The 25,156-nt window shown below is 36.9% G+C and overlaps 1 protein-coding gene across 2 annotated transcripts in view; it reads right to left on the bottom strand.

Annotated features, from left to right (window-relative positions):
* LOC134662423 (uncharacterized) overlaps positions 1-25,156 on the bottom strand; it is a 107,602-nt gene that overhangs the window by 40,657 nt on the left and 41,789 nt on the right. For both annotated transcript variants that reach the window (XM_063518643.1, XM_063518651.1), the window contains 2 exons: positions 6,988-7,079; positions 6,502-6,654 (listed from right to left, as the gene is read on the bottom strand). In XM_063518643.1, the coding sequence (XP_063374713.1) occupies positions 6,502-6,654; positions 6,988-7,046 (212 nt within the window). In that variant the 5' untranslated portion in view covers positions 7,047-7,079. The remainder of the gene's footprint in view (positions 1-6,501; positions 6,655-6,987; positions 7,080-25,156) is intronic.

The following is a 25,156-nucleotide window of genomic DNA, read 5'->3' as shown; positions in this document are numbered from 1 at the left end:
AACATGTCGACAGGACCCCATAACGCGACCTGAGATCGCGGTAACGCGCCCCTGGCGTCCTGTAATTCGCTGACGCTGCTAACAGCATAATATATGTATATTAGTTATTTGTTTTACAAGGGGAGAAAGTTGTTGCTTCCCTTCGTGTTTTAACCACGAGCAAGTGGGTCGAAAAGTGGAATCTTTAGCATTGCGAGGGCTTCAAGGCACGAGGGTTAAACAAACTTAGCTGCCGAGTGAATCACAATATTTTTCACCACACCAAAGCGAGAAAATACTAACTACAAAACATTATAAGTAAATCAAATCCAAATGAACGCTAATAATTATTTGGCATTCAAAAACATCATTATAAAGTCAATTCTACCAGCCAACATGAGGAAGCAACTCAAAATACAACTGTCTTGTCAGTTTTTGAAGGATAAAGAGAGCCTTAGGGCCCGATTCGGATTTTGTAATAGATACTATTAGACATCGCCAAGATACGATAACGATATGTTTAAGATCTAACCTGTCAAATTTGACATTTCCGCGATTCTGGAGATACTTTTGAACGATTTCCACAAGATATTACTTAGAGATCTAATTCACATCTAATAGATATCTAACACGATCTATCGTAAAAGTGACATTGGTTGCCCGAATTGCGCTGCAAAAGAGAACTAGTTGAAATCTAAACTATAACGTAGGTATCTAGAATGGATCTAGTAGGTACGTGTCGTCTCTTTTGAATCTTGAAGTTCGAATACGGCAGTTTATTACCTGATGTGGTGAGAAATATCTTGGAAATTTAATATTTGCATTGCATGCTCGAGTGATGAATTGGTGATTAACCATACAGTACCTAACATGACATTGTCGTCACAAGTTATTGGAGCACAAAACCTTACATACCTAACCTAACGATTGTATCGCCATCGTTTTCAGCCGGACACGTCGGCTAGCACACCGAGGGCCGCGACAATACGAGTAAGTATCTCGCCCGCGACCTATCTTTTTCTAACTGTATTAATTAAAGAGGGACGGGTAGTCCATCTCGCGGGCAAGATAGTGCCGCGCTACTCCTGTGTACTACTAATTGAATTTTATCCTGTGTACAGGCTACACAGGATAAAATTCAATTAGATTTGCAAATGTATTCAATTTGTACGTAAGAGCATACAAAACGTTACAGATTACACTTTGATTAAAATAAATCCTGTAAAGTTTTTTGCACAAGTCATCCTTCTTCTGTTTCTAATTAAGCCGCTTCTTTGTCCACGCTGTCACTCTTACTTATCTCTCAGCATAGTTACAAATCTTATCTGTTTTCTAAAAGGAAAGAATAAGTGAACAGAATTTTTCTTGAACATTTACCGTTTTCACAAACCAGCGGCAAAATGTGTCCACCGAGGCTTACAATGTTCTTGTTCATGTCCCAAGTTATCACAGAATATGTCACAAAAATAAGAGGCACCGGGATACCGGTAACAAAAGTTGATTTTCAAACTTTGACGCGTACCTACTGTTGACAGCCCATTTGGTATTATAGACACAAGTTTTCATGACTGTCACTTTGCATCATCGAGATGGATAGCAATATACTATATTTCTCTATGGCAATACCTATCTACAGAGTTGCAAAATTGCTCTGCAAAATATGATTCCTGGGGAAGGCAGGATTTAGTTATGTGTGATTTTTACAGTTAGTTAGTTACCTACCCCTTAATATGTCCGAGGTTGAGAGTACAGACCATGAACCTATAATATTACGGACAGAGTTTCGCTTACAACACAACTGTGATTCCAACATCCACCAGTTTCTAAGTATTTACGCGTGACACACACACATTGACAGCCCACATCCACCAGTTTGCCGTCAGACGAATCGAAACGTCATTGAAGTAAACATGTCGAAGAAAAATATAAAATATGCCGGCATGCGTAGCTAAATCCGGCTAGAATTGTACCGATCGAAAGAAAAAAAGTCACGGAATATCTTTTCATACTTAAGTTTAACAATTAGTACGTAAAATCACGATAATTTGTTGTTTACAAATTATCAAACTGCAAAACAGGAGTGTGACCAGTAACATGAATAGGGTAATTTCCCGAAAGTAGGGTAATTGATACCCTTCTTATTAAATAATTATGTATTAAGAGATCATTTAGGTAAATGGTTAAATTATTGATTGTGCATTTCAAAATAGGTCGGTATGGTAATTTCCCGATACTAAGGAGCGATACTTAACGTTTGTTTGTTATGTATTATAATTTTTTGTTGAAAACCAGATATGTTTCAAGTTAAATGTATAAATTAAAAAACATGACGAACTGATTTCATTACGATGCTAAATATCATTAGGTATTGAAAATAATGATTGCACAAAGTAATTGTGCAATATTGCGCATTTTCAAGACCTATAAAATCAGATACGTACACACCTTTTTTATTGTCTAACGTAAAACTGTCCTAATTTTTTTATTTGAAAACAAGGACGATATTAAAAATAATTGTTTCACAATTAGGGGAGAATTTGTGTTACATGGTAACACTCGTCTACACGCACACATTCAAACCGTCCGCCATTGCAGTGTCACAGTTTGTCTTAGGTGACAGTCCGTCCGTAATATTCTAGGTCCATGGTACAGACTTGCTGCATGACGGATTGGCGACATCGATCGCTAGGCATAATTACCGTACACGCTCCACATGCGCATAGTTGCTGCAATTATCGAGTTATTGGATACCTAACTAACAGGCGTTATTACGTAAATTGATAGGAATTGGTTTCCATTTAGGCATTTTACGTAAATATTCTATTTGGCCTTTAATTGACCGAATAGATGTTTGGACATAGACAATCACAATACAAGTACAATCCGGTAAGGGATTTTATAAAAAAAACTCTATTGTTGTAAAATTATAATTTCATTACACCTGTAAACTAGAGTTTGATAGTTAAGTATAGTGATAATGTGCATGCAAACGGGGAATTTATCATAAACGATAGGAGGTCTGCTAAGTACTATCGCAATAGCGGCACTGCAAATCTTTTGTTTCTTTATGGTCGTTCCAAAACTGGGCTAATAAATTTCAAAACACTACCATAAAAATTCAATGCGACGGCGAAACTAGCTGCAGTGTGTGCGGTCGTTTCAGAAGTTGCCAGCGCAAACCAAACTGACATGAGTTATGGCCGCGGCAGTTGATGAAACCAGTGAATTAATTCTGAAAAGCGTTCTCTATTACTGTGGTTTTATGTCGGTTTTTAGTAGGTAATAATCAGGCATCGTAAATTTTGTAGCATTTCGGTGCAGCGAAGTTGAATTAAAGGAATAGGTAAAACCAATTCCTATATAGATCATCAATTAGGCTTCATTGTACTGTGAACTCTAATTTATAATCTCAATTGAAATTAAATATAGGTACAGATCACTTTAACCATAGAGAAAAAATACATAGATTGCTCACTCCATACATAAGTTTTGGTACCAAAAAGACTATTATTTTCAGTGTCGATATCTAGCATCGAGTAGCGGAATATTCAGTACTGCTACTTGATAATAGATGTAGCACCGACCGGAAAGTCTAATGATCAACAACATAAGACTTTTCGGTCGGTGCTACATATTCTGGACCACACAAGAGGTATAAAATAGATATGCCCAGATGTTTTTCATAACTCAAAACATAATTTGGTTTTCATAATTCAATATGTTACAGATTTTACGTCGTAAAAACGAATAAAATAAAATAAATAAAATAAAAATAAAAAGCCTTTATTTATTCTCTACAGTATTACATAAAAAATTAAAAATGTTTAAAAAAAAAGTTTAAGATAGTATTGTTATTTTGTAGAGACCCCTCTTCGGGCGAAGGCCTCCTCCAGATTCCGCCAGATTTTCCTGTCATTTGCCTTCTGTGACCAGTCTTGTCCGGCTGTAGTCACGATTTCGTCGAGCCATTTTTCTTTTACCTTCCCTCTATTCCTTGTCCCCGAAGGGCCCCGCCATAGGGTGGTTATTTTTGCCCACCTGTCTTTATGCATTCGTGCTGTATGGCCACACCATTTCCACTTTAATTTTTGCGCAAATGATAATGCGTCGATTACACCAGTTATTTGCCTTATGTCTTTGCTCCTCTTTTTATGGATTAATTTTATATTAAGTATGGATCTTTCCATGGCACGTAAAAACGAATACAAGTACTGAAAAGAGGTTGTTATATTTTTAAATGCTAGTTGTCTGCATGCACTTGCAAGGAAGCCACCGTTATTGCAGTCGCCGGTCGCTGACGGCCACTTTGTTCTCTTGTCTCCCCATTACGGGCTAGCCATTATCTGTGCTGTTCTCGGGCAAAAAGAACAATTCTTATTTATCTCGGATAATTAATTTGCCTTATAAATTAGCCTTACCACCCTCCAAGTTATACAATAAAAATAACCGTCTTCGGATAGTACGGCAGTTTCGGGTATCTTGACATACCAGAAAAACATACATTAATTTTATTGAGCAGGCCTTACTTCATATGGGGGCTGGTTTACAGAAAGGAAGTCCGGTTTCATTATTATACAAACATTGCAGTAACTCACCTCTTTATACTCTAAAACTTGGACCATAGTTTTGCTTACGTAAAATGAATTATATCCCTAGGGAGGTAATATATTTTGAAAAGGAACTAAAAGTTAAAGTTTTGTCACGAACTGGGTAAATTAGGTAATAATTTACCCTTCCACAGCAAAGGTACCTGTGGAAGGTACCTATATGTACTTATACTTAAAAAATAAAATAGTATATATTTTTTTAACATCGGGAAGTTCATAAATTGGATAGCATATTCGCGGGCAATAAAATACACATTCAAACTGATCTTCCAATGTAACACAGGGTTGGTGGGCATGCGTGGTTGGGCGAATATTTCGTCATATTTTTTCACAAATTGATTGAGCCCAAGCCCCCTTTCGTTGCAGCGGGCCGGTGTGGAAAAGTGGTGGAATGAAACGTTTTCTACGTGATGCAATTGAAAGCGCTCTCGTTTGTTTGCGGCGCTTAATAAGAAAGGATAGCGTCGAGTGCTGACACTTGAGCTGACTGGAAGGCTTGTTTACTTGCTTTTATTTCTCGACAAACGTGAAGTACGACTCGCTAAATAAGGCTATTTGGAATTTTGTAGAGATTTGAGTGATATTTAATACGAGTCCAAATATTTCATAGTAGTTGGAACACGTGTGGTGTTTTAAATCCGTAAAGTTTTTATTAACTTTCATAATTAGAAATGGGTGCACTAAACAAATCCACGCATCATTCATTTAAGACCTAGTTAGATAATATAACGCAAGGGAGAAAGCAGAGCGTGTGCACTGTACAGATCATTTTGACTTAATTTTTTCAACAAAGATTAATATTGTCAATATCTGTGTCGGACCGTTTTGCTTTTTTTGATATTTTTGTTTTTTAAAGCGCTAGAGGCCTTAAAAAATGGCCAAAATGGCCTAATTGTCTATGCCGCAATGAGAGGCGTGCTATTCAAAACTGACACCAATTAGTCAAAAAAGCAAAACGGTCCGACACAGAAAATGTCATAATCAGGGGTCGGACAAAAAGTGCGGATGACGTAAAAATGACGTAATCTTGCACACAGGATGATGTTTGAGTTTGTATTTAAACTTCCGTGTGACATGTAGTAACAAAGTAGTATTAATGAAGTAACAAAATAATCGTAAATAAATCCATGGAATTAATAATACAGGTGGTAAGTAGGGTGATGTAGTGAATAAAATAAATTTCACGAACCTTGCCACAATATTCGAGTAAAGATGACATTTTAGAGCGTTTTCTTATACATTAGTAAATATAAATTTTAGCTAAATATAATCGTGAAGATACAATAGCTAAACAATAACGAAGTCAATTTATTGTTCATCTGATTGACAATGTGTCAGTCAAAAACGTACTTACTCATTTCAAGTGGCGAATAAAGAGGTTGATAAATGATAAGTGATAATTGTTTATGAAAATCAAAAATACTATTTGAAATCATCCTATAAGTGGTTTGACGTCATCCGCACTTTTTGTCCGACCCCTGGTCATAATCATTTAGATTTCCAAATTTGGTTACGATTGGTTAAGTTTTGGAGGAGGAAACAGTCGAGTACGAAACCTCGATTTTTGAGATTTTTACGCAGGATTTTTCGCCTTGTCCTTATCGCACTAGTTTTAGGAGCCGCTTCCGTTAGCGAGACGGGTATATTTACCTAAAATATTTAAATCTTAGCTCCTGTTGGCTCTTAAGCACTTCTGCGCTGAATATACGAGAACAGTCATCTCAATTGAATTCCTCTCACTTTCAACTATTTATTTACGCGTATGGCGTAATATTGTAGGCAATATTTATACGCAGATGATTCCACCTAGTTATATTTAAAATAGAATAGTGATCGGCAGCTCCGAGGGCCTTTGAATCAGATTCACAATTATATTTATCTTCAGAAAACTAGATTAACTATACTATCACATTACCTTTCAAAAGTCTCTCGGGAACTATCACTAGCCTTTGACAGCCGTCTTTCTTTCTTGCCGCCACCCTCGTCGGGCGACTTTTCCGGCGGTAGCTTGAGCTCTTTCTCCGCTTTGCTGCCAGAGCGCGAGGTCCTCTCTTCGCTGCTGTCGACCCTGCTGGTATATATTATAGATACACAAGTTGCTGACAAAAATGACAATTTGATTGGTACACGATTGCTGACTGCCTTTTAATTGTTCTTTGTACATATAATTCAAGTCACTGGTGGCTAGCTCGGCCGCATTAAGTTCGAAATACCATAAATTTACCCCACATTTAAATAAGTGCGACAAAAACTATTAATTTATTATATCGGATAAAAGAATCATGCTACAAGTACTGTAGAAGCACATGCTGAAAGTAGTTTGTATAGGTAGGTCAGAAACCAGATTGCTATAAAAATTGCATTAATACTTTATAAGTAAATTATAAATAATTAAGGTAACCTTAATGTTGGCTTTAGTGGCGATAAACTGCCAGGTTTGTCTTGTTTCTTCATCTCCATTTTATGATATCAGCTGTCATTGTAGCGGGTTATCTGTAACAAAAAGTTTATCAACAGTAATCCTTATTTCAGGACTTTTATAAGTGTTTTAAATCTGCTGCTTAGTTCAATGCGCACCGCTATACTCGTAGTTGGATAGTTACAGTTTATGTAAAATCCATAATTTTATGTATAGTTACTATGGTCATTTCAACTAAATAAATGAGGATAGTCGTGATTAGGACTTCAACTATTTAGTTGAATCTAAATGAAAAAGTGTATAAAATAAATATAAGAAATTCTACGCATTATACCGAAACAAGTAGTTAATGTATAAGAGCTAGGATTTACCTAAGATATTTCCAGGTAATTATTATGTGCTCATGATTAAAATAACAAGGTATCTTGCATTGTTAAAAGTTTAGTGCAACTTGGAGAAACGACTACGGACCAGCGCACAAGTTATTCAGCTCCGCTAGTGTAGACACTGCTCGTAGAATTTATAACGTTGTATTAAATATTAAACTTCCATTATCCAGCCCGGTGGATGAAAGCAAATACTGCCCGCGTCCATTCATAATTAACGGGCGTCATGTTCCGTTGTCAAATTCAATAACGGAAGTCGTTTATTGGTTTTTGGCATATCAATTTTATGAAATTATGCGATTGTTTGTATCTAGGGTTTGCAATTCGGATCCAAGATGTATGAAATTATCCGGATCTGGATCCGGATCCGCGGATATTCCCATACATTTCGGATCCGTCGTGCAAACCCTATTTGTATCGTCATTCAAAAATTCTTGTCCCAGTAGTTTCAACTTTGAACCTTGAATGAATTACATAGCATGTAGCATACAGGCTCTTAGTTATTGAAGTTAATGCGTTAACCAGACGTGCATGTAAACCTTCTTTGATCCCTGAATGTTCTTTTCTTGCGTTGCTAATGCCGCCCGGCTTGCTGCGTATCTAAGCGGTACGCTTAGCACAGGAGGAGATAGACTAACCGCCTTTCTAACTGTATTAAATTAAGCTTAGAAATAAATTTATTAGTGGTCGTGGGTTCAAGTCCCATCCAATACAGTAAATTTTTCCATTTTTAATTTATTTCTAGGCTAGTAATAGCATATAGCGTGCTAGCCCAGCAGCTGTCAAAGAGAGTGCCCTCAAGGGGCACGAAATACGGAGGTAAACCTTTACCACACTCGACGTGACTCGACTCTTGGAGTCTTGGAGTAGCGATTCAATAGAAAGGGCTTAACGTACATCCAGCTGGAAAACTTTATGAATGAGTTCCATTCATAATGTGTCCATGCGGCTAGCTGTATTAACATAGAGAACACAAATAAGCTAGCTCGTTAGCATTAATAGCGCGGTATCTCACCGACTATAACGAACTACTTTACTGCATCCGCACCTCTGTACACGCAGCTGTACGAATCCCAGCTACCTACATCTACGAAAGCCAAATGTGAGTGAAAGCCGGTTTTATCCTGCGGGCTCAGCACGGTTCCATTTTTATCCACTATCACTAAGCCCGTCACTTTCGCACTTACATACTTGTTAGAACGTGACAGGTATGGTGATAAATGATAAAAATGCGACCGTGCTACTAGGGCTGTAGTTTACTTTTCACGTTAGAGTGCCCACCAAACATCTAGGGACCTCACGAAGAAAGTTTTGACAGAGAGGCGTCATGGGTTAAAGTTTTGGCGGTCGCAGGTCGGCTTCCAGACACCGGAAATGCGTAACGCGTCTCAGCTATGATGTGTTGATATAAGGATTAGTATCTACATTGATTTACCTAATCAATAAGTTTAATACTTATCATATTAATACATGGATACTATCATTAAATAACATACACATTAACATTCATTAATAACCATTAACATAAAAATTAGTTAATATTAATTCTCGGAGAATTAGAAGCTCAGAACTAGTTTTCCTTCTAATAGTTTTCATAGGAACTATAATAACTGCAGGCCTATTTAAAACGTTAAAGCACGTTTTTAAAAATAAATATCGTCTACTAAGTCTCCCTGAGGCTATATAAAAATTTCAAACGAGATTCCTGAGCTCCGGAATCCCTTTTATTCGACGATGATTGAAAAACCTTTCTTTCATTGGGCTAGGATCCACGGCTAGTGTCATGCCTTTATTGGCTAACCTCGTCTAGCCTATTCTAGTATTACCACGAAATACACATTTTCCTCAGTGGTATTTCAATAAGTACGATTGCAGTAGGTTTAAACATTTAACCTTTTGGCCGCCAGACCTAGTCCGCAAAGACGCTCACTCACACGCCAGAGTAAATTTTAAGTAAACAACTAATAAAAAGTTTAGGGATTGCAAATAGTGATATCGATATTTTCAATTTATGGTAAAAATCTTCTCAATTTGGCTTTGTTCTTAACCAACTTTAATGTATTTCGAAAATGCCAAAAATTAACATATTTGTTACACACGACAATGTTAAAAATAAAGGTCTTTATCATTAAAAACAACCATTAAACAATATCGATTCATGACGTAATATCACTGCACTAGGCTGTACGAGAAGTCATTTATACAAGACAACGGCGCGCATGGACTGGCCGCAGTGCAGACCGACAAGGACTGTTTCCGCGCGGATTAAGTAATAATAGTCTCTAGGTCAACGGCGTAAGCGCTCGTCGGTACGTAAACTTTATAAGCGTAACGTTAGAGCCGCGCATAGTGTGTCGATAACATAAATGTACCGGAACTGCATTGGGGAAAATTACACGTGGGTTGAATTGTCAATGAGTGAAGAACAATACTATTTATTCAGTCATTTATTAATGTAATAGTTTGACAAACAATTTAATAGTAGCATACCTAGCTTTACTTTGTATCCTAACTCCTTATCAACGAACAATTAGGAGTTTTTTTACTTTCCATCAAAAAATAATCAGCTGTCCTTTTTCGGTTTGGTTCCTGTGTTTTACGGTTCGAGTGAACAAAGAAAATTTTAAGGGTTATAAACCGTCACATAATAAACGTTCGGCGCGCGGCGCGTCCTTTGTTCCTACGTGTGATTTAAAACAGTGTGGTATTTTTATACACTTGAACACGTGTGCGTGACTAAAAATATGCATGTGAAAATTGTAATCATCTTTAATTTAAAATGACTCACTGCAGGGGTATCACTACCCACTACACTATCATGTCAAAATGAATCATTTGTTCTGCAAATAGAGACCACAAGGACAGATTTACTTGTCTGACTCTACTGTCTACAGCTGAAGAAGCTCCCTGAACTTCAGCTATAGTTATGCCTGTCTCTCTCTCTCGTTTTACGTAATCTAGTTACCACCAATTGGCATTTAACAAGTCTTCAAATGCTTAAATAAAACGTGATTTGCGATTTGATATTTATTTTGAATATTCTCATATCGAGTTAACATTCCCATCCCTAGCTGTCTTGTATACAAGGCAACGGCGACGAGGAACATGAAAAACGTTGAAAACTGGAGCAAATTCTTGGATAGCCTTATTATAAAATAATGGATGTATATAGCTGCTTTAAATGCATTTTTTTATAAAAACAAAGACCTAAAACATTAAAATGAGTGTAATTTTTTTTACAATCGATATTTTTTTCACATTTACCGAGCGGTTGAATTTGTGTCTTGTATACAAGACAGCGGCGCCAGTGTACCGTTCTATCGTTGTCTTGTATACATGCCAACGGCGCTCAAAGGGTTAATGTCGATAACGTCAGTTATTAAAAACTTGGATTAACAAAACTGTTAGGTGTATCCCATCAAAAACATTACATGTAAAAAGGTGCAAGTCTCGCAACGCTTTTACTACAAAAAAGTTTTGAGATGTAATGTGAAACCAAGTCGGTTATTTTAATCAGTGCCAGGGGGTGTTAAAACCGTATCAATAAGATATCTTTACTTTGTAATACGTATAATGACTTGGCCATCGCACGGCTGCATAATGACAAAAGGATCATCGTCCCTATTAAAAATAATTCTAATTGAACATAACGCTAGCGCTAATTGCAGTTTGAGCATTACACATATTTACGAGTACGGTACGAGTTATGCATTATGTGCGATTGCCAAGTCATTATATGTACAGTAGAGTCCGGTTATAACGACGCCCAAGGGACCGCTGACATTACGTCGTACTAACCGGACGTCGCACTAAACGAACTGCCAATTTTAATATATTTTTTTAATCAAAATAATTACGTAATTTTGTATTTATGAATGCTTATGCGACAATCAAAGAAAAAACACATTTTCTTTAAAATATTTATTTACGTTAGTATTACAATACTTTGTCTTAAATGGAGAAACTTGTACGTTTAGAAGAAGCCACTATTCAAGGTACGCATAGTAAACTCATTCGTCATCCGCAAATTACTCGAACCCCATAAAATAAAAAGTCGTAATTCTTGGGGATCTAATCCAGCTGACGTTGTTTTATCACACAGTTCCTATGGCCATCTCCTGTGTCTATAATCAGATCAGCTAGAAGGTACCTACCAAAATATTGTACCCAACTTATGTACATAATTATGTATGTGAAGTTTAAGCTCAATTGAATAATGGGAATTGGGTTTTATTTAGTTTGCAAGTCACATGACTATTTCATCTTGCTGCGTACCTATAGGCAAAAGGGGGAGGGGTTAGGTGCGCGGGACGGAGTAAGCATCTTACCAACTACTTATTTGTAAAAACTACGTCGCTCGTCGTTGTAACCGGACTCGACGGACGGATTTTGAGTCAATTTCCGTCGTTAAAAGCGATCGGTCGTTATAAGCGGAGTCGTAATAAACGGTTGTACTTTCATAGTAGCTCATACTAAAACCAAACAAGTGCCTATACTTACGTCGCTATAAGCGGTTGGTTGTTATATGCGAAGTCGTACTAATCGGACTCCACTTACAAATTAAAGATATCTTATTAATACGGTTTTAACACCCCCTGGCACTGATTAAAATAACCGACTTGGTTTCACATTACATCTCAAAACTTTTTTGTAGTAAAAGCGTTGCGAGACTTGCACCTTTTTACATGTAATGTTTTTGATGGGATCTCATCTCTTTTTGTAGGCAGTCCTTCTTTTCGGGTACTCATACCCATACTATGTATACACATATCATAACTAAACATATCTTCATTCATACTCACATCGTACATCGTAGTGTACCTTTACTTTACCTACTATTTGTAGGAACTGCAACAGTAACTTTGTAATATCATATATTTATATGGGATTACAAACTTACTTATGCAGTTCTTAGATCTTTAAAACGTGACTGATATTGCAATATTTTTAGGTTTACCCTTTATGTGGCCATTAAACCCTAACTCTGTACCAAATTTCAGCTCTATGAGTTTATGGGAAGTACTAATTCTATTCTGATGATCATGAGTGAATGAATGAGTGTCATAAATGCGAAATTTTGCTTTCGCTTAACTTCGGAACTAAATGACCTACAGACTTGAAATTTTGGATTTTAAGTATGTCATTATAGCTTACTGAATGACGAAAATTTCTGCGTTCTGGTCTTATCCAGAGGTTCTCAAATAGGGGCCTGAAAATGCGGCGAAATGGTTCCAGTAAAGGATGGTACGGCAGTGTTTGCTTCGCGCTCGACTTCGCGGGGGCACTGCCGTGCCCCCAGATTTAATTTGGTACTTCATGCTAATGCAATTAAATAGGATTTTGCACACTGTTTTCTTTTTTAAGGTTCCGTAGTCATTGGGATTTCTTTGTCGGCATTTCTTTTGAGCGTGTTCCCAGCCGCAAAAGGTTAATAAGTGAAAGCGAATATGCAATAAGGAAAAGCATTCATTGCAAGTCGCAGGCCTAAGCGAAATAATAGTTGGTAAAGCGCCTTAATAAAGCAAATGTGGGTCAGACGCTTGACCTGCCGGCTCATTCAGCATTTATTCTCATTGTGCCTCACTAAAGTCACGGCATGTTTAGTCACGACACGTGCTCTAATGGCCCTTTCAATTTGAACTTGTTTTCAGTTTCAGTGAAAGAGCATTTTGTTGATTGTTTTGATTTGTTTATCTTTGGAATACGCATTATCGATCAGTTCTAACATTGGATACAGGCCTTTTAACAAAATTGATTTACAATTTTTCTAGAAACCAATCCATCATAGCAGTAATCAATGACTATTGAAAGTTTCCCAGAATTTCTGACGCTTTGAAATTCGTTCCCTCGTTTGCTTTCCGTTGATGGATATTTTATACTCGAAACAGTTTGTGTTTACTTTTCTTAACTACTACATTTTGTCACGTATTTTTTAAACGTCTGGTTGTAACTACATAACTATACACATGATTGACATGATTTACAATAAATGACCATCAATTAGGTAAATTCTACGTACGTAATACCTCCATTTGGCGCAAATTCAGAGAAGCATTTGGCAGTATTTTTTGTAGCTTGTGCAAGTGATGAGCACATGACAATCAATAAATTAATTATTGATTTTCAATCAATTGGCATTTGCATTGAAATTGGTACCAGTAATAAAATAACTAATAATTTAACATTCTGATGGAAATATAGCTGGCTCGAAATGTCTGCCTAGCTAAATAAAACCTTATATAAATAAGGTTTTATTTGATGTTGAATTAATAATTTTGTATAGGTAAATAAAAAACTATGGACGCAACAACAGGCACCGGCGGGCGATACACAAACTTTTATTTTAATTTCAATATCTTTAATGTCAAAATAACACATTAAAAATCCCTTCAGTTTTCACTTAGGTAGGTTGGCTAAATAGTTAAAGGATTTACTTAAGTGGAGATTATGAAATCTCATCGCTCATGGTAATTCTACTAATGAATAATGTTATTCAGCGTCTTAGCGCTAATTCGGCTGTCAAGGTAATTTACTGTCGAGATTGATGAGCCCTTAAAGTTGGGTAGACAAACAAATGGTGAGATTTCATAGTGATTCAAATTTGCCCGTTAAAATAAAGGCTAACGAATTTAATCCTACCTTAAATTCGTTAGCCTTTATTTCTACGCAGATTTTTTATAGATTTTGCCATCAGCATTCTACTTTTGTTTTATTTAAATATCCTCGCAGGTAAAAATATATCGTGTTCGTTTCGAGAAGGTTGCATTCCCCTAAGGACGACGTTAGACGTGGGTTCCTTGTTACCGGTTCTAAGGCCAATTCTGAATTTCAGCTGCCTCATACATGACATTAGACGGGCATGTTAGGGCAACTGTAATGTCACAACTAGGTAGGTACAATTAATACTACTAACAACGAAGGGTGGTGTCTTGGGAATGTAAAGATAGGTAACTACATAGAGGTACTCTTGATTGTTGGTGTGTTTTATTTTGTTATTGCTTGGAATTGTTGCACTTGCTAATAAATAGTTTGAATTTAATTATCGGGTCCGTGACCATGCGTTTTTTGTCACGTATGAAGCTCAATTCACTTGAATATCATGTAACATTTTTTTATTTTAAGCAGTTTAGGTACTATTCCAAGTAATGTTGACACCTTCCCAACTTAAAATTGAGTACGGGTAGACAGAAGTATTCGAGACATTGAAAGCTCTCCAGGTAGGTAGGTACCTACCTACATTAAGTATGCGCAACCTAATGGGGCCGTAGGTTGGCACAAATAAATAATCCAGGTTAATCTTAAATGAGCTGCCAGTACGAGCAACTGTCGGGTTTACGATTCTGAATATTTACACTCGATAAAAATATATCTTTTTGTTAATCTCATCCGCGACTTACTTACTGCTGACCAGTGACCGTACAATGGGAAATGAAGTATAAACAATACCTACTGAGATAAAAAATATTTTTTATATCATTACAGAAACCGTGCAGAAACGTAACGCAGAAGAAAATAATGGAATTAAATTTATGCTTCCATTACCACCAGGTACTTCCACCATTAAAATTGGGTAACATTGTATGGAAATTTATAAATGTGTATTTGTCATTTGAATTGCAAATAACACCAGAAAAGGCGTTTATCACTCATTCAGCTCCAGGCAATGTAAAATAATGTAACATAAAAAAGAGCAATCCTAATTCAATCAGCGTAGTCCCAAACTTAATTGACGACTAGGTAAAACAAACTTCATAGGAGGACTTGTTTCGCACAAATTCGTGCTCGTCTCTGTAATATTTTCCTTACACAGATTTCAATTAGAAACTATAGCTTTTATTTATAGGCAGTCACTATAAAAATAGGTAACCGAACTTTATTGTTAACAACAATTAACAATGAAAAGTAGCTATATAATATGGCAGCCTTCACAGACGGAAGAGCAAGCAAGGTATTTATTGTTTCTTGTTAAATCATACTCACTTAGTCTGATGACTGCGCACGCTGTGTCCCAACCACCCCTACATTCGCAGTGAGAGCTTTCCAGAGTGCAGGGATATCCATTAGGTGACTGACTAATCAAGTAACTTCGTACATACATAGTCACTTACCTTAATTCGCGGTGCAGTAGGTATAATGTAGAGCTTAGACTAGGTACTAGGCGCTCTTAAATGAAGGTGTCAGCCATGTGGCCATGAATGTTGGTGGTGTCCACACGTAATGGGTTGTCACTTGTCATGTGCTGGTGTTAGTACCTAGCCGATACAATTGGCGTAATGAAAATCCAAACGTATGTAAAAAAACCAACATATATAACTGTTACCTCACCTATATATTTAGATGTTCTTAAGGGTTGTAGAAGTGCAGTAAGATTTATTTGTAATTTAACCCTTAAGGGTGTGAAAACGTGGTTGAAAGTTTTTACCGACTTGCTGGTAGATATTCGTCTTTATTACTGCGATAGCAGATGTTAATTAAGTGTTGTTACTGTTGTTAGACAATACTGAAGTGATCGTCCTGAGGCCAAGGGAGTTGGATAACAAGGCTGTCGAATCTATTCAAGCTCATATTAAAACATTCTCCTATTTCTTGGGAAATCCCGAGGGAAATAAATGAAATGAATAGGTAAAGTTGGAATATTATACAGTTTAGGCTGACAATTTATTTCAAAGCAGATTTTCGTTCAGTGTCGAAATTTGTTTCTGAAAGTACCTGCTTAACCTGCTTAATTGTTTTAGATATTTCTCTCGCTCTCATCTGAATTTCGAGGTCGGCTGCGTAATCCTAATTAATAGCGTATTGGAAGTGAATTTAATAGGTATATTTTTGCGATTTACCTATGCCTGAACGCGTCAGTATAGTCTAATGACGCATTTGAAAGGCTGTGTGTTTACTAATGCAATAAAAGCTTACATTAAATCACTAGAATATTATATGAACCCCGCAAATGCCGCACTAATGGCCACCGTTTTATTTAAGCTTGGCGGCTGTTTGCAAGCGCAGTTGATGGCTTAATCCATTTACGGTGCACAGGCTGTTTACCTGACGGTCCTCGTTGACAACACGTCCTCAACATGAAATAGCCTATAGACTTCTAATAGATAGGATTGGGAGCTCACAAATACAATACCTTTACTCTAATTATATAGGTACCTATTCAAGAGGCATGACATGAAACTAAAATAAATAAGATGTAATAGGCAAAATAAGAGCGTAACAAATTTATACATATCTACCTAAAAAAAAACGGTATTTTTATTTGTATTTAACACTTTCAGTGTCAAGCCCCCCATATCTAATACAAAATGATTTCACCTACCATGTTCTTGGCAGTGAATGTGTTAAAGTTATGTTTGAGTCACGTCAAAATTTTCATTTTCTGACAAATGTATGGCATTTGACTTTATTAACTTTAATAAATCGACAAGAAAATAACTTGTAAAAGCAAGTACCTACGTATATAATAACAGTTTGAATTATGGCGTATGCGTATCGGTCTATTTTCATTGTTCAAGTCTTGTTATTAGAAAATATAAACACTAAATATTCTAAATAACTACACGTAGGTATTTAGTAACTACATAGTTACTTTTTACGTTATTGTCAATTAAATAGACGAGATTGAATAGGTATGTTGCAACCTACACACTTCAGTTATTTTTGCTTGTATTTGAAATTCGCGGCAGGCGTATTGACTCGTTTGCATACAACAATGGAGCCTAGTTGATTGCACTGCACCGCCCGCAGACGAATGTGTTTTCCTAGGACTTCCAAAAACAGTAATAAGTTATGAATACTTGAAAATTAACGTAATAATACAAAATATATTTTCTGATAAATGAAATTGTTTCACATAACGATGTAGGTATGTAGAGTAATAAATATAAAGTTGGTCAATGGTTCGCTTCGCTCGTCGTCGCACCTATATTTTGACTTTAGCATAATACCGTGAAAACTTCTTTTAATTATGTTTAAAACGGGTTTTTACGGTAACATAGGCTGACTGCTATATAGTTGTTGGTCACTCGTAACAATAAGATTTCTATTGCTTTGTTATTTCCGATTTGTTAAAAGTGGCCAATTAATATTATGAGTGTATACTGTATGTTTCGAAAATCGTTATTTCCTAATTGCAGTTAATACCATTCGCATTATTTCTCACTTTATATTTTTCTCGTAATCTTCCTTTCCCTATAGCAACTTTAGTCATTCGCATATTTTTCCATTCTATTTTTTTTTGAAAAACTTATTTTCCCGGTATGTTTTGTAACCATTCGCATTATTTTCCATACAAACGTCCGGAACACTTATTATATATGTCATAGTCAGATTGTATAATCCGCCGTATTACGCCGAGTTTGACAATGTTTGCAATTTAATTTATTTTTACCATGGTCCCACCGCACTTCATGTGTTTCTTTTCCAAAACATTTCCTTCACAACTTAAATAGACGGAGCCCCGCTTCGCGGGGCTCCTATTTCTGGGCGGTTTGCCCTTCGGGCATCTGAAGCTACCTAACGAACCTAACCTACTTACCTACCTACGCTTTTTTCCCCAAAGTGTAATGTTTTCACGGACGTCTCACTAAATCAATAGCTAGGTAGGTTAGGTTCGTTAGGTAGCTTCAGATGCCCGAAGGGCAAACCGCTCAGAAATAGGAAATAGGAGCGTAGGGGCTCCGTCTAGTTAAGTTGCAAAGGAAATGTTTTTTGAAAAGAAACAGTCCGACGAACTCCAGATTTGATGGACACCCCAGCGTTTTTCATAGTTTGTTGTTGTTATGTCAGGCAGAAAATAAGCTACTAATAAATACATAGAATGGGTAAATATGAAAACGGTTCAAAAACATATCGAGAAAATAAGCTACTAATAAATACATAGAATGGGTAAATATGAGAATGATTATAATTGCTATTGATAAATGAAGCTTACGAGAAAAATAAAAAGTGGAAAAAAATGAGAATGGTATTAACTGCCATTTAGGAAACTACAGTATACACTCAATATTATGGAGGGGCCAATAATTATAGCAGTCTCCCTGTCTCGGACGATCGATGTTCGATTAGAAATGATATTGATATGTCACAGTTTTCAATTGTTTGGTTGAGTTACATTTAATGCCCGTGTAACAACAACGCTTTAAGCAACATTTAATTACAAAAAATAATGTTTTGTTTAAAAATTAACTATAAACCCATTTAGTTTTCTTAATAGACGTAGGCTAGGTACTTAACCGTAACCATACCCTGAATTATCGGAATTCAATAAAAACAGGGTGTAACTATATATATTTAGCACAGAGTTCATGTCATTTTTATTTCATATCTTTTTCACTTCATTGCCAACCTAAATTCTACTTGCATACCGTGCTAAATGTTTCGGAATACACGCTGTGAAGCGCACGTAAGTTAGGAATGTGGTACTGTGTAGGCAGCACATGCAGCTTTTGCCACTCATGCACGTAATGTGGGCACATTATTACACGGACGCGAGAGTCATCCCTGTTATTTTGTTTCTGCGGCACGCCAAGTGAATAAGCTAAAATATTGCGTGAGGCTCGGCGGCATTGAGCTCGCCAGCGGCATATTATGTATAAAATTAACCTTTCCTTTTCCTTTGGTCCATATCACAATATTATTCAGTAGTTGCATTTATGGAACAATGTTTAACTTCTATTACCTACATAATATATGACTAATCAGGTTCAAGTAATAAAACCTAACTATATATAGATGTAGGTATCATTTACCTGGGAGTAGGCTATCAGTTGTGAACAAGAACTGCCCCTATACTTAAACCAATAAAAATAGTAGAAAAACTGACCCAGAGACTGGAATATTGGCATTTTTTAACCGCCTTCAAAAAAAAAGGAGGTTCTCAGTTTGACCCGTATGTATGTATGTATGTATGTATGTATGTATATTTGTTCGCGATTATCTCGCGTTTGGCCGAACCGATTTTGATGCGGTTTTCAGAAAAGTGTTTCTTACATTCTGGAGAAGGTTTTAGTATACATAGATCTGAGCTGATGCTGAACCCTGGCTGTAGCTAGTGGAACTCAGGTTTGGTGCAACATAGGCTCACGCTGTTTTGGTCATCCGACACGCCTTGATGAGCACTTGGGAGAGCAGTACCCAAGATAGAGCTGATGCTGAACCCTGGATGTACCTAGTGGAACTCGGGATGTACCTAGTGGAACTCAGGTTTGGTGCAACATAGGCCCACGCTGTTTTGGTCATCCGTCTCATCTTGATGAGCACTTGGGAGAGCAGTGCCCAAGATAGAGCTAATGCTGAACCCTGGCTGTACCTAGTGGAACTCAGGTTTGGTGCAACATAGGCCAACGCTATTTTGGCCATCCGTCACATCTTGATGAGCACTTGGGAGAGCAGTACCCAAGATAGAGCTGATGCACCAAACCACCCTGGCTGGCAGGGTTCACCCTGGCTGTACCAAGTGGAACTCAAGTTTGGTGCAACATAGGCCCACGCTATTTTGGTCATCCGTCACATCTTGATGAGCACTTGGGAGAGCAGTACCCAAGATAGAGCTGATGCTGAACCCTGGCTGTACCTAGTGGAACTCAAGTTTGGTGCAACATAGGCCCACGCTATTTTAGTCATCCATCACATCATGATCAGCACTTGGGAGAGCAGTACCCAAGATAGAGCTGATGCTGAACCCTGGCTGTACCTAGTGGAACTCAGGTTTGGTGCAACATAGGCCAACGCTATTTTGGCCATCCGTCACATCTTGATGAGCACTTGGGAGAGCAGTACCCAAGATAGAGCTGATGCACCAAACCACCCTGGCTGGCAGGGTTCACCCTGGCTGTACCAAGTGGAACTCAAGTTTGGTGCAACATAGGCCCACGCTATTTTGGTCATCCGTCACATCTTGATGAGCACTTGGGAGAGCAGTACCCAAGATAGAGCTGATGCTGAACCCTGGCTGTACCTAGTGGAACTCAAGTTTGGTGCAACATAGGCCCACGCTATTTTAGTCATCCATCACATCATGATCAGCACTTGGGAGAGCAGTACCCAAGATAGAGCTGATGCTGAACCCTGGCTGTACCTAGTGGAACTCAGGTTTGGTGCAACATAGGCCCACGCTATTTTGGTCATCCGTCACATCTTGATGAGCACTTGGGAGAGCAGTACCCAAGATAGAGCTGATGCTGAACCCTTGCTGTACCTAGTAGAATTCAGGTTTGGTGCAACATATGCCCACGCTATTTTGGTAATCTGTCACATCTTGATGAGCACTTGGGAGAGCAGTACCCAAGATAGAGCTGATGCTGAACCCTTGCTGCACCTAGTGGAACTTAGGTTTGGTGCAACATAGGCACACTTTGTTTTGGTTAACCGACTTGTCGTCGTGTGCCTATGTTGCGGAGTTCCACTAGGTGGGTCGATGAACTTTTTTCTAACTGCCTTTAAAAAAAGGACGTTCTCAGTTTGACCCGTAGTATGTATGTACGTATGTATGTGTGTATGTTTCTTCGTGATTATCTCGCGTTTGGCTGAACCGATTTTGATGCGGTTTTCAGAAAAGTGTTTGTTACATTCTGGAGAAGGTTTTAGTGTACAGTTCATGGATGGTTTGAAAAACCAATTGGACCCGGTAGGTGGCCATGCTATCGGTATACCTACCAACAAATTTATGTTGCTAAAACCGATTTAGATAAAATAGTGGGAGTGGGAGTCGGACTCGGACTGGGACTGGGAATGGGAGTGGAAGTGGGAGCAATATACATACAAATCGTTTAGCACCAAAACGTCATATTATGTTGTGTCGCGATTATCATCGAGTTAGGCCATCACCAACATTAGTAGACTAAATGGAGAGCCTAACAAACGAGTATTTTAGCCCAAAACCTAAAATAAATAAAGTATCTACCTATCACTAAAAAGTATAAAATAAAATAAAATAGATAAAAAATAATTAAAAAATTAAAAATAAACAAAAATAAAACCAAAATAAAATAACTTAATATAATATCTTTTTAAAAAAAAGGGAACCGCCTTCAAAAAACCAACCCACTGAAAAGTACAAAATAATTTTTATATGGCACCCCTTTACGTGTCCACTCCCTATCCCACGGCGTAAAGCAATTTTTTGCCAAAAAGTAATTAATACGTAATAATAAGAAAATTAATAATCATTAGTGTTGAGTCGCTCACTCGTGAGGCACCTCATTTGTACCACTCATTTTGTTAATTTGTCGCAGTACTTCGTACCGCAAAAATGTCTTACTTCACTCCTCTATTCATTTTACTTGATTCTAAAATTATCTTTCTCCTAAAAGTTCTATTTTTAACCTCCAGAATTGCACTCCAATTAAATGTTACTATTTATTTATTTATAAAGGAAGTGATGAATACATAAATAAGTATGTACATTAAATATTTTTGTCGTCGTTGGAATTAATGGAATAGTCGACGCTGAAAATATGCTAGTACCTCACCTCATTTGAAGTAAGACATTGTAACACCTCATTTTAGAGAATGAGGTACTCATACAAACTCATTTTAAATTGATGTCCTACCCATCACTAATAATCATCCGGGTAATTACTTAGTTTTTGAAGGCGGTGCCAAACCAACAAAAACAGTCTTTATGGTAATAAATTGGCCTATGGTGATTGGTAAATCAGAAAAACAATACGAGTACGTAGTACCTACAAGAACTAAATTAATGAGTAAACTAAGTATGTCTTTATAATGCAAGTAAGTACAGCGTTCTTTGTTGTCTAAAATATCGGTTCTCAAAAATTTTGGTTTGGCACCGACTTCAAAAACTAAGTAATTACCCGGATGATTATTAATTTTCTTATTATTACGTATTAATTACTTTTTGGCAAAAAATTGCTTTACGCCGTGGGATAGGGACTGGACACGTAAAGGGGTGCCATATAAAAATTATTTTGTACTTTTCAGTGGGTTGGTTTTTTGAAGGCGGTTCCCTTTTTTTAAAAAAGATATTATATTAAGTTATTTTATTTTGGTTTTATTTTTGTTTATTTTTAATTTTTTAATTATTTTTTATCTATTTTTTAACTGTCACATATCGCAGTTTCTAAGCTGTAACCAATACTCCGGTTGCTATGCGAGTCATGTGGCCTGGCCTGGCCCAGTATCAAATTCGGGTTTAAAATAAAAATCGCAATGGTATCAATCCTAATCCGTAAAGTATGGGAACCGTAGTCTATGGGAACTAAACGGGGTCACACATACCTGACCCGCTAGCAACACCACCCGTGGGAAAACCCCGCGTTCTTGCACGTGGCTACTTATACCCCTAATAGGGGCAATAAAAATAAATGGAGGGGAACCTTTGAGGGCACCTTCTTCGCGAGAACTGTTATATAGGGCATAGGTAAGGCAGGTCTTATTGATTCCGCGGCGGTATAAACATTATTCGAGCCTACTTTGTTACCCCTGCGTTGAATGTAGGCGAACTCATTCTTATGTTACCGGAGATGCTTTTGAAATTGAAAAGAGTGTCGAATACCAAACCTTTCTGGCTGTCGGAAAACCTACCATTATTGAAGCGTTTTTATTGTTATGATAAGTATTAGGCAAAGTATATGGAAGCATTAGAATGTCTACTTATCTCGCATGTGTACAATATAAATACAATAAAAATGAACAAACTACGTTAATTTCATTACGATGAAATGTACCTACCATGATTCTTATTTGGATTATTTTATTATTCTTCGCGGTTAACCGAGTCAATTTTAGTGAGCAAGCAATACGACCTTTATATACGCTTATTACCTACGTAGGTATCAAGCAGCGTTGAATGAATTTATGAGAATGAATACTTAGTAAAAATTATTATTCCCGTTTAGAATGATGGTTAAAACTATATCTAGTGCATTTTAAAGCCTCTTTGAGTGAAATATTGTTGTGATAGAAGGGCACAAACAGACATTCTTGCCCATGGTTTTCATGTAAAACCTAACTACGTCGAATCAAAGCCTTATTACATTGTGTATTATTCAACAATGTGATGTATTTTTTGTTACCTGCTGATATTAGGAGCACATTTATGTAACACTGTTCTCTGCAAATCAAACAAAGCATCTATCCAATTAAATTCTCGAGCTTGCAACTAATTCAATAACATGGATGACATACATGCACCAGAGAGCTGGTATAGCATTGCGAACATATTCTCTTGGGCTGAATTAATTTGCCTGGAGACGATGCCTTTACACTTGGATAGATTACATAACCTTACGTATGTATACTTATATACGTAACTAGCTCTATCAATTGGAAATTTGAATATGCAGTCAAATGTAGATAAAGGTACCTGTACTATTTTCTATTTTATGATTATATTCAAGTCTGAAATTCTTAGTTCTTAACTCATATTCAACTAAAACTTACTCTAGAGTCTAGACATTGGATCTTGTATAGACAGAGTAACTTGTAAGTGAGTTGTTAGGTAGGTACCTAACTTGTGATCCGAGGCGGGTAGAATAAGCCTGAAATATTGCGCCTGATGTTTACCTTTTTTATACCCGAGTAAATGAACATTTTTGTTTGTAGTTTGGTACCAAACCCAAACTTAGAACTGTAGGCGTATTTTTGATTGTAATAACCAGGTCTCAATAGGCAGGTAAAAATTTGATCTGGATTTGCTATGGATATAATCTGTCAGTGTCAAAAGTGACGTTTCTGGTTGAACAATCACCTGTTATTACAATCAGAATACGCCTCCGGGACCGTACAGATTTTTCCATAAAGACAGGTGCCATAGGCCATTGACAATATCTGAATAGATTAAGTGACCAAAATGAATTGTTTATAGGTGAATATTTCATTTTAGTATAAGGTGGCCAGTTACTAAACAATGGCCAGTAATTGACGAATTACTCTCCTAAGTATAAAATGTTATTAAAAATCGACACTACAATTCAATTAGGAGCGTGAGGTAACTTGTTTTATTTCGCCCTTCCCTTTGATTTCAAAAGTAGATAGGATTTTTTTCTAAGATTAAGCACCTATCTAATCTATCCACCTCTCTCACATTATTGCTATCAAGGGTCACGTCAAAGTTATCGGTCGCGGCCTATAGACATACGAGTAATGGCTCATTATATTGCCATTTCCTTAGATATATAATGAAGATTGAAGATAAGGCTCTACAAATGTAGGTATATATAGCAGGTATAAACGTTTCAGGAGCCCGTAATTTATTGTTATAACAATGTGCTTTATATTAGGTGCCCCATAGCTTTAACAAATTTCGCTAGCATTTCGCGTAATTAAAGTCGGGCTTCCCGCTAATTGGCGGCAAGGTCAAAATAATTGAGAATACTATTATGGTTGTATGTACTGTTTATATAGTTTATAAGATATTAAATAAATTAAAGTTATCTTTAATTTATTTAATATCTTCCTACGTGCAACGTAAATATTAATTTATTACTCGACAATATTTCACTTGGCGAAGAGGGACTCAATAAGGTATTCAATAATTAATTAAAATTAGGATAGACTACAATAAATAACAAGATATAAAACAAAATCTTCATTTAATATAATGCAGTGCAACTTCTGCTTGAATTATGTAATACATGACAAATACCTGTTAACGATATTCAAACTCGAATTAGGAAACTAAACTCGTTGAAAACTGAGCTCGTTATACCGACACACGTTGTAAAGTTTCAATTTAATGCATGGATGTCATAAATGCATGCGATGCAACTTGGCGAAAACTGTTCTTATAATAATATGCCAGAAGT

The sequence above is a fragment of the Cydia amplana genome, chromosome 1 (genome assembly GCF_948474715.1).
Source record: "Cydia amplana chromosome 1, ilCydAmpl1.1, whole genome shotgun sequence".
Taxonomy (NCBI): Eukaryota; Metazoa; Arthropoda; class Insecta; order Lepidoptera; family Tortricidae; genus Cydia; species Cydia amplana.
Note: the sequence above shows the minus strand (reverse complement) of the source record. Positions and strands in the feature narration are given on the sequence as shown.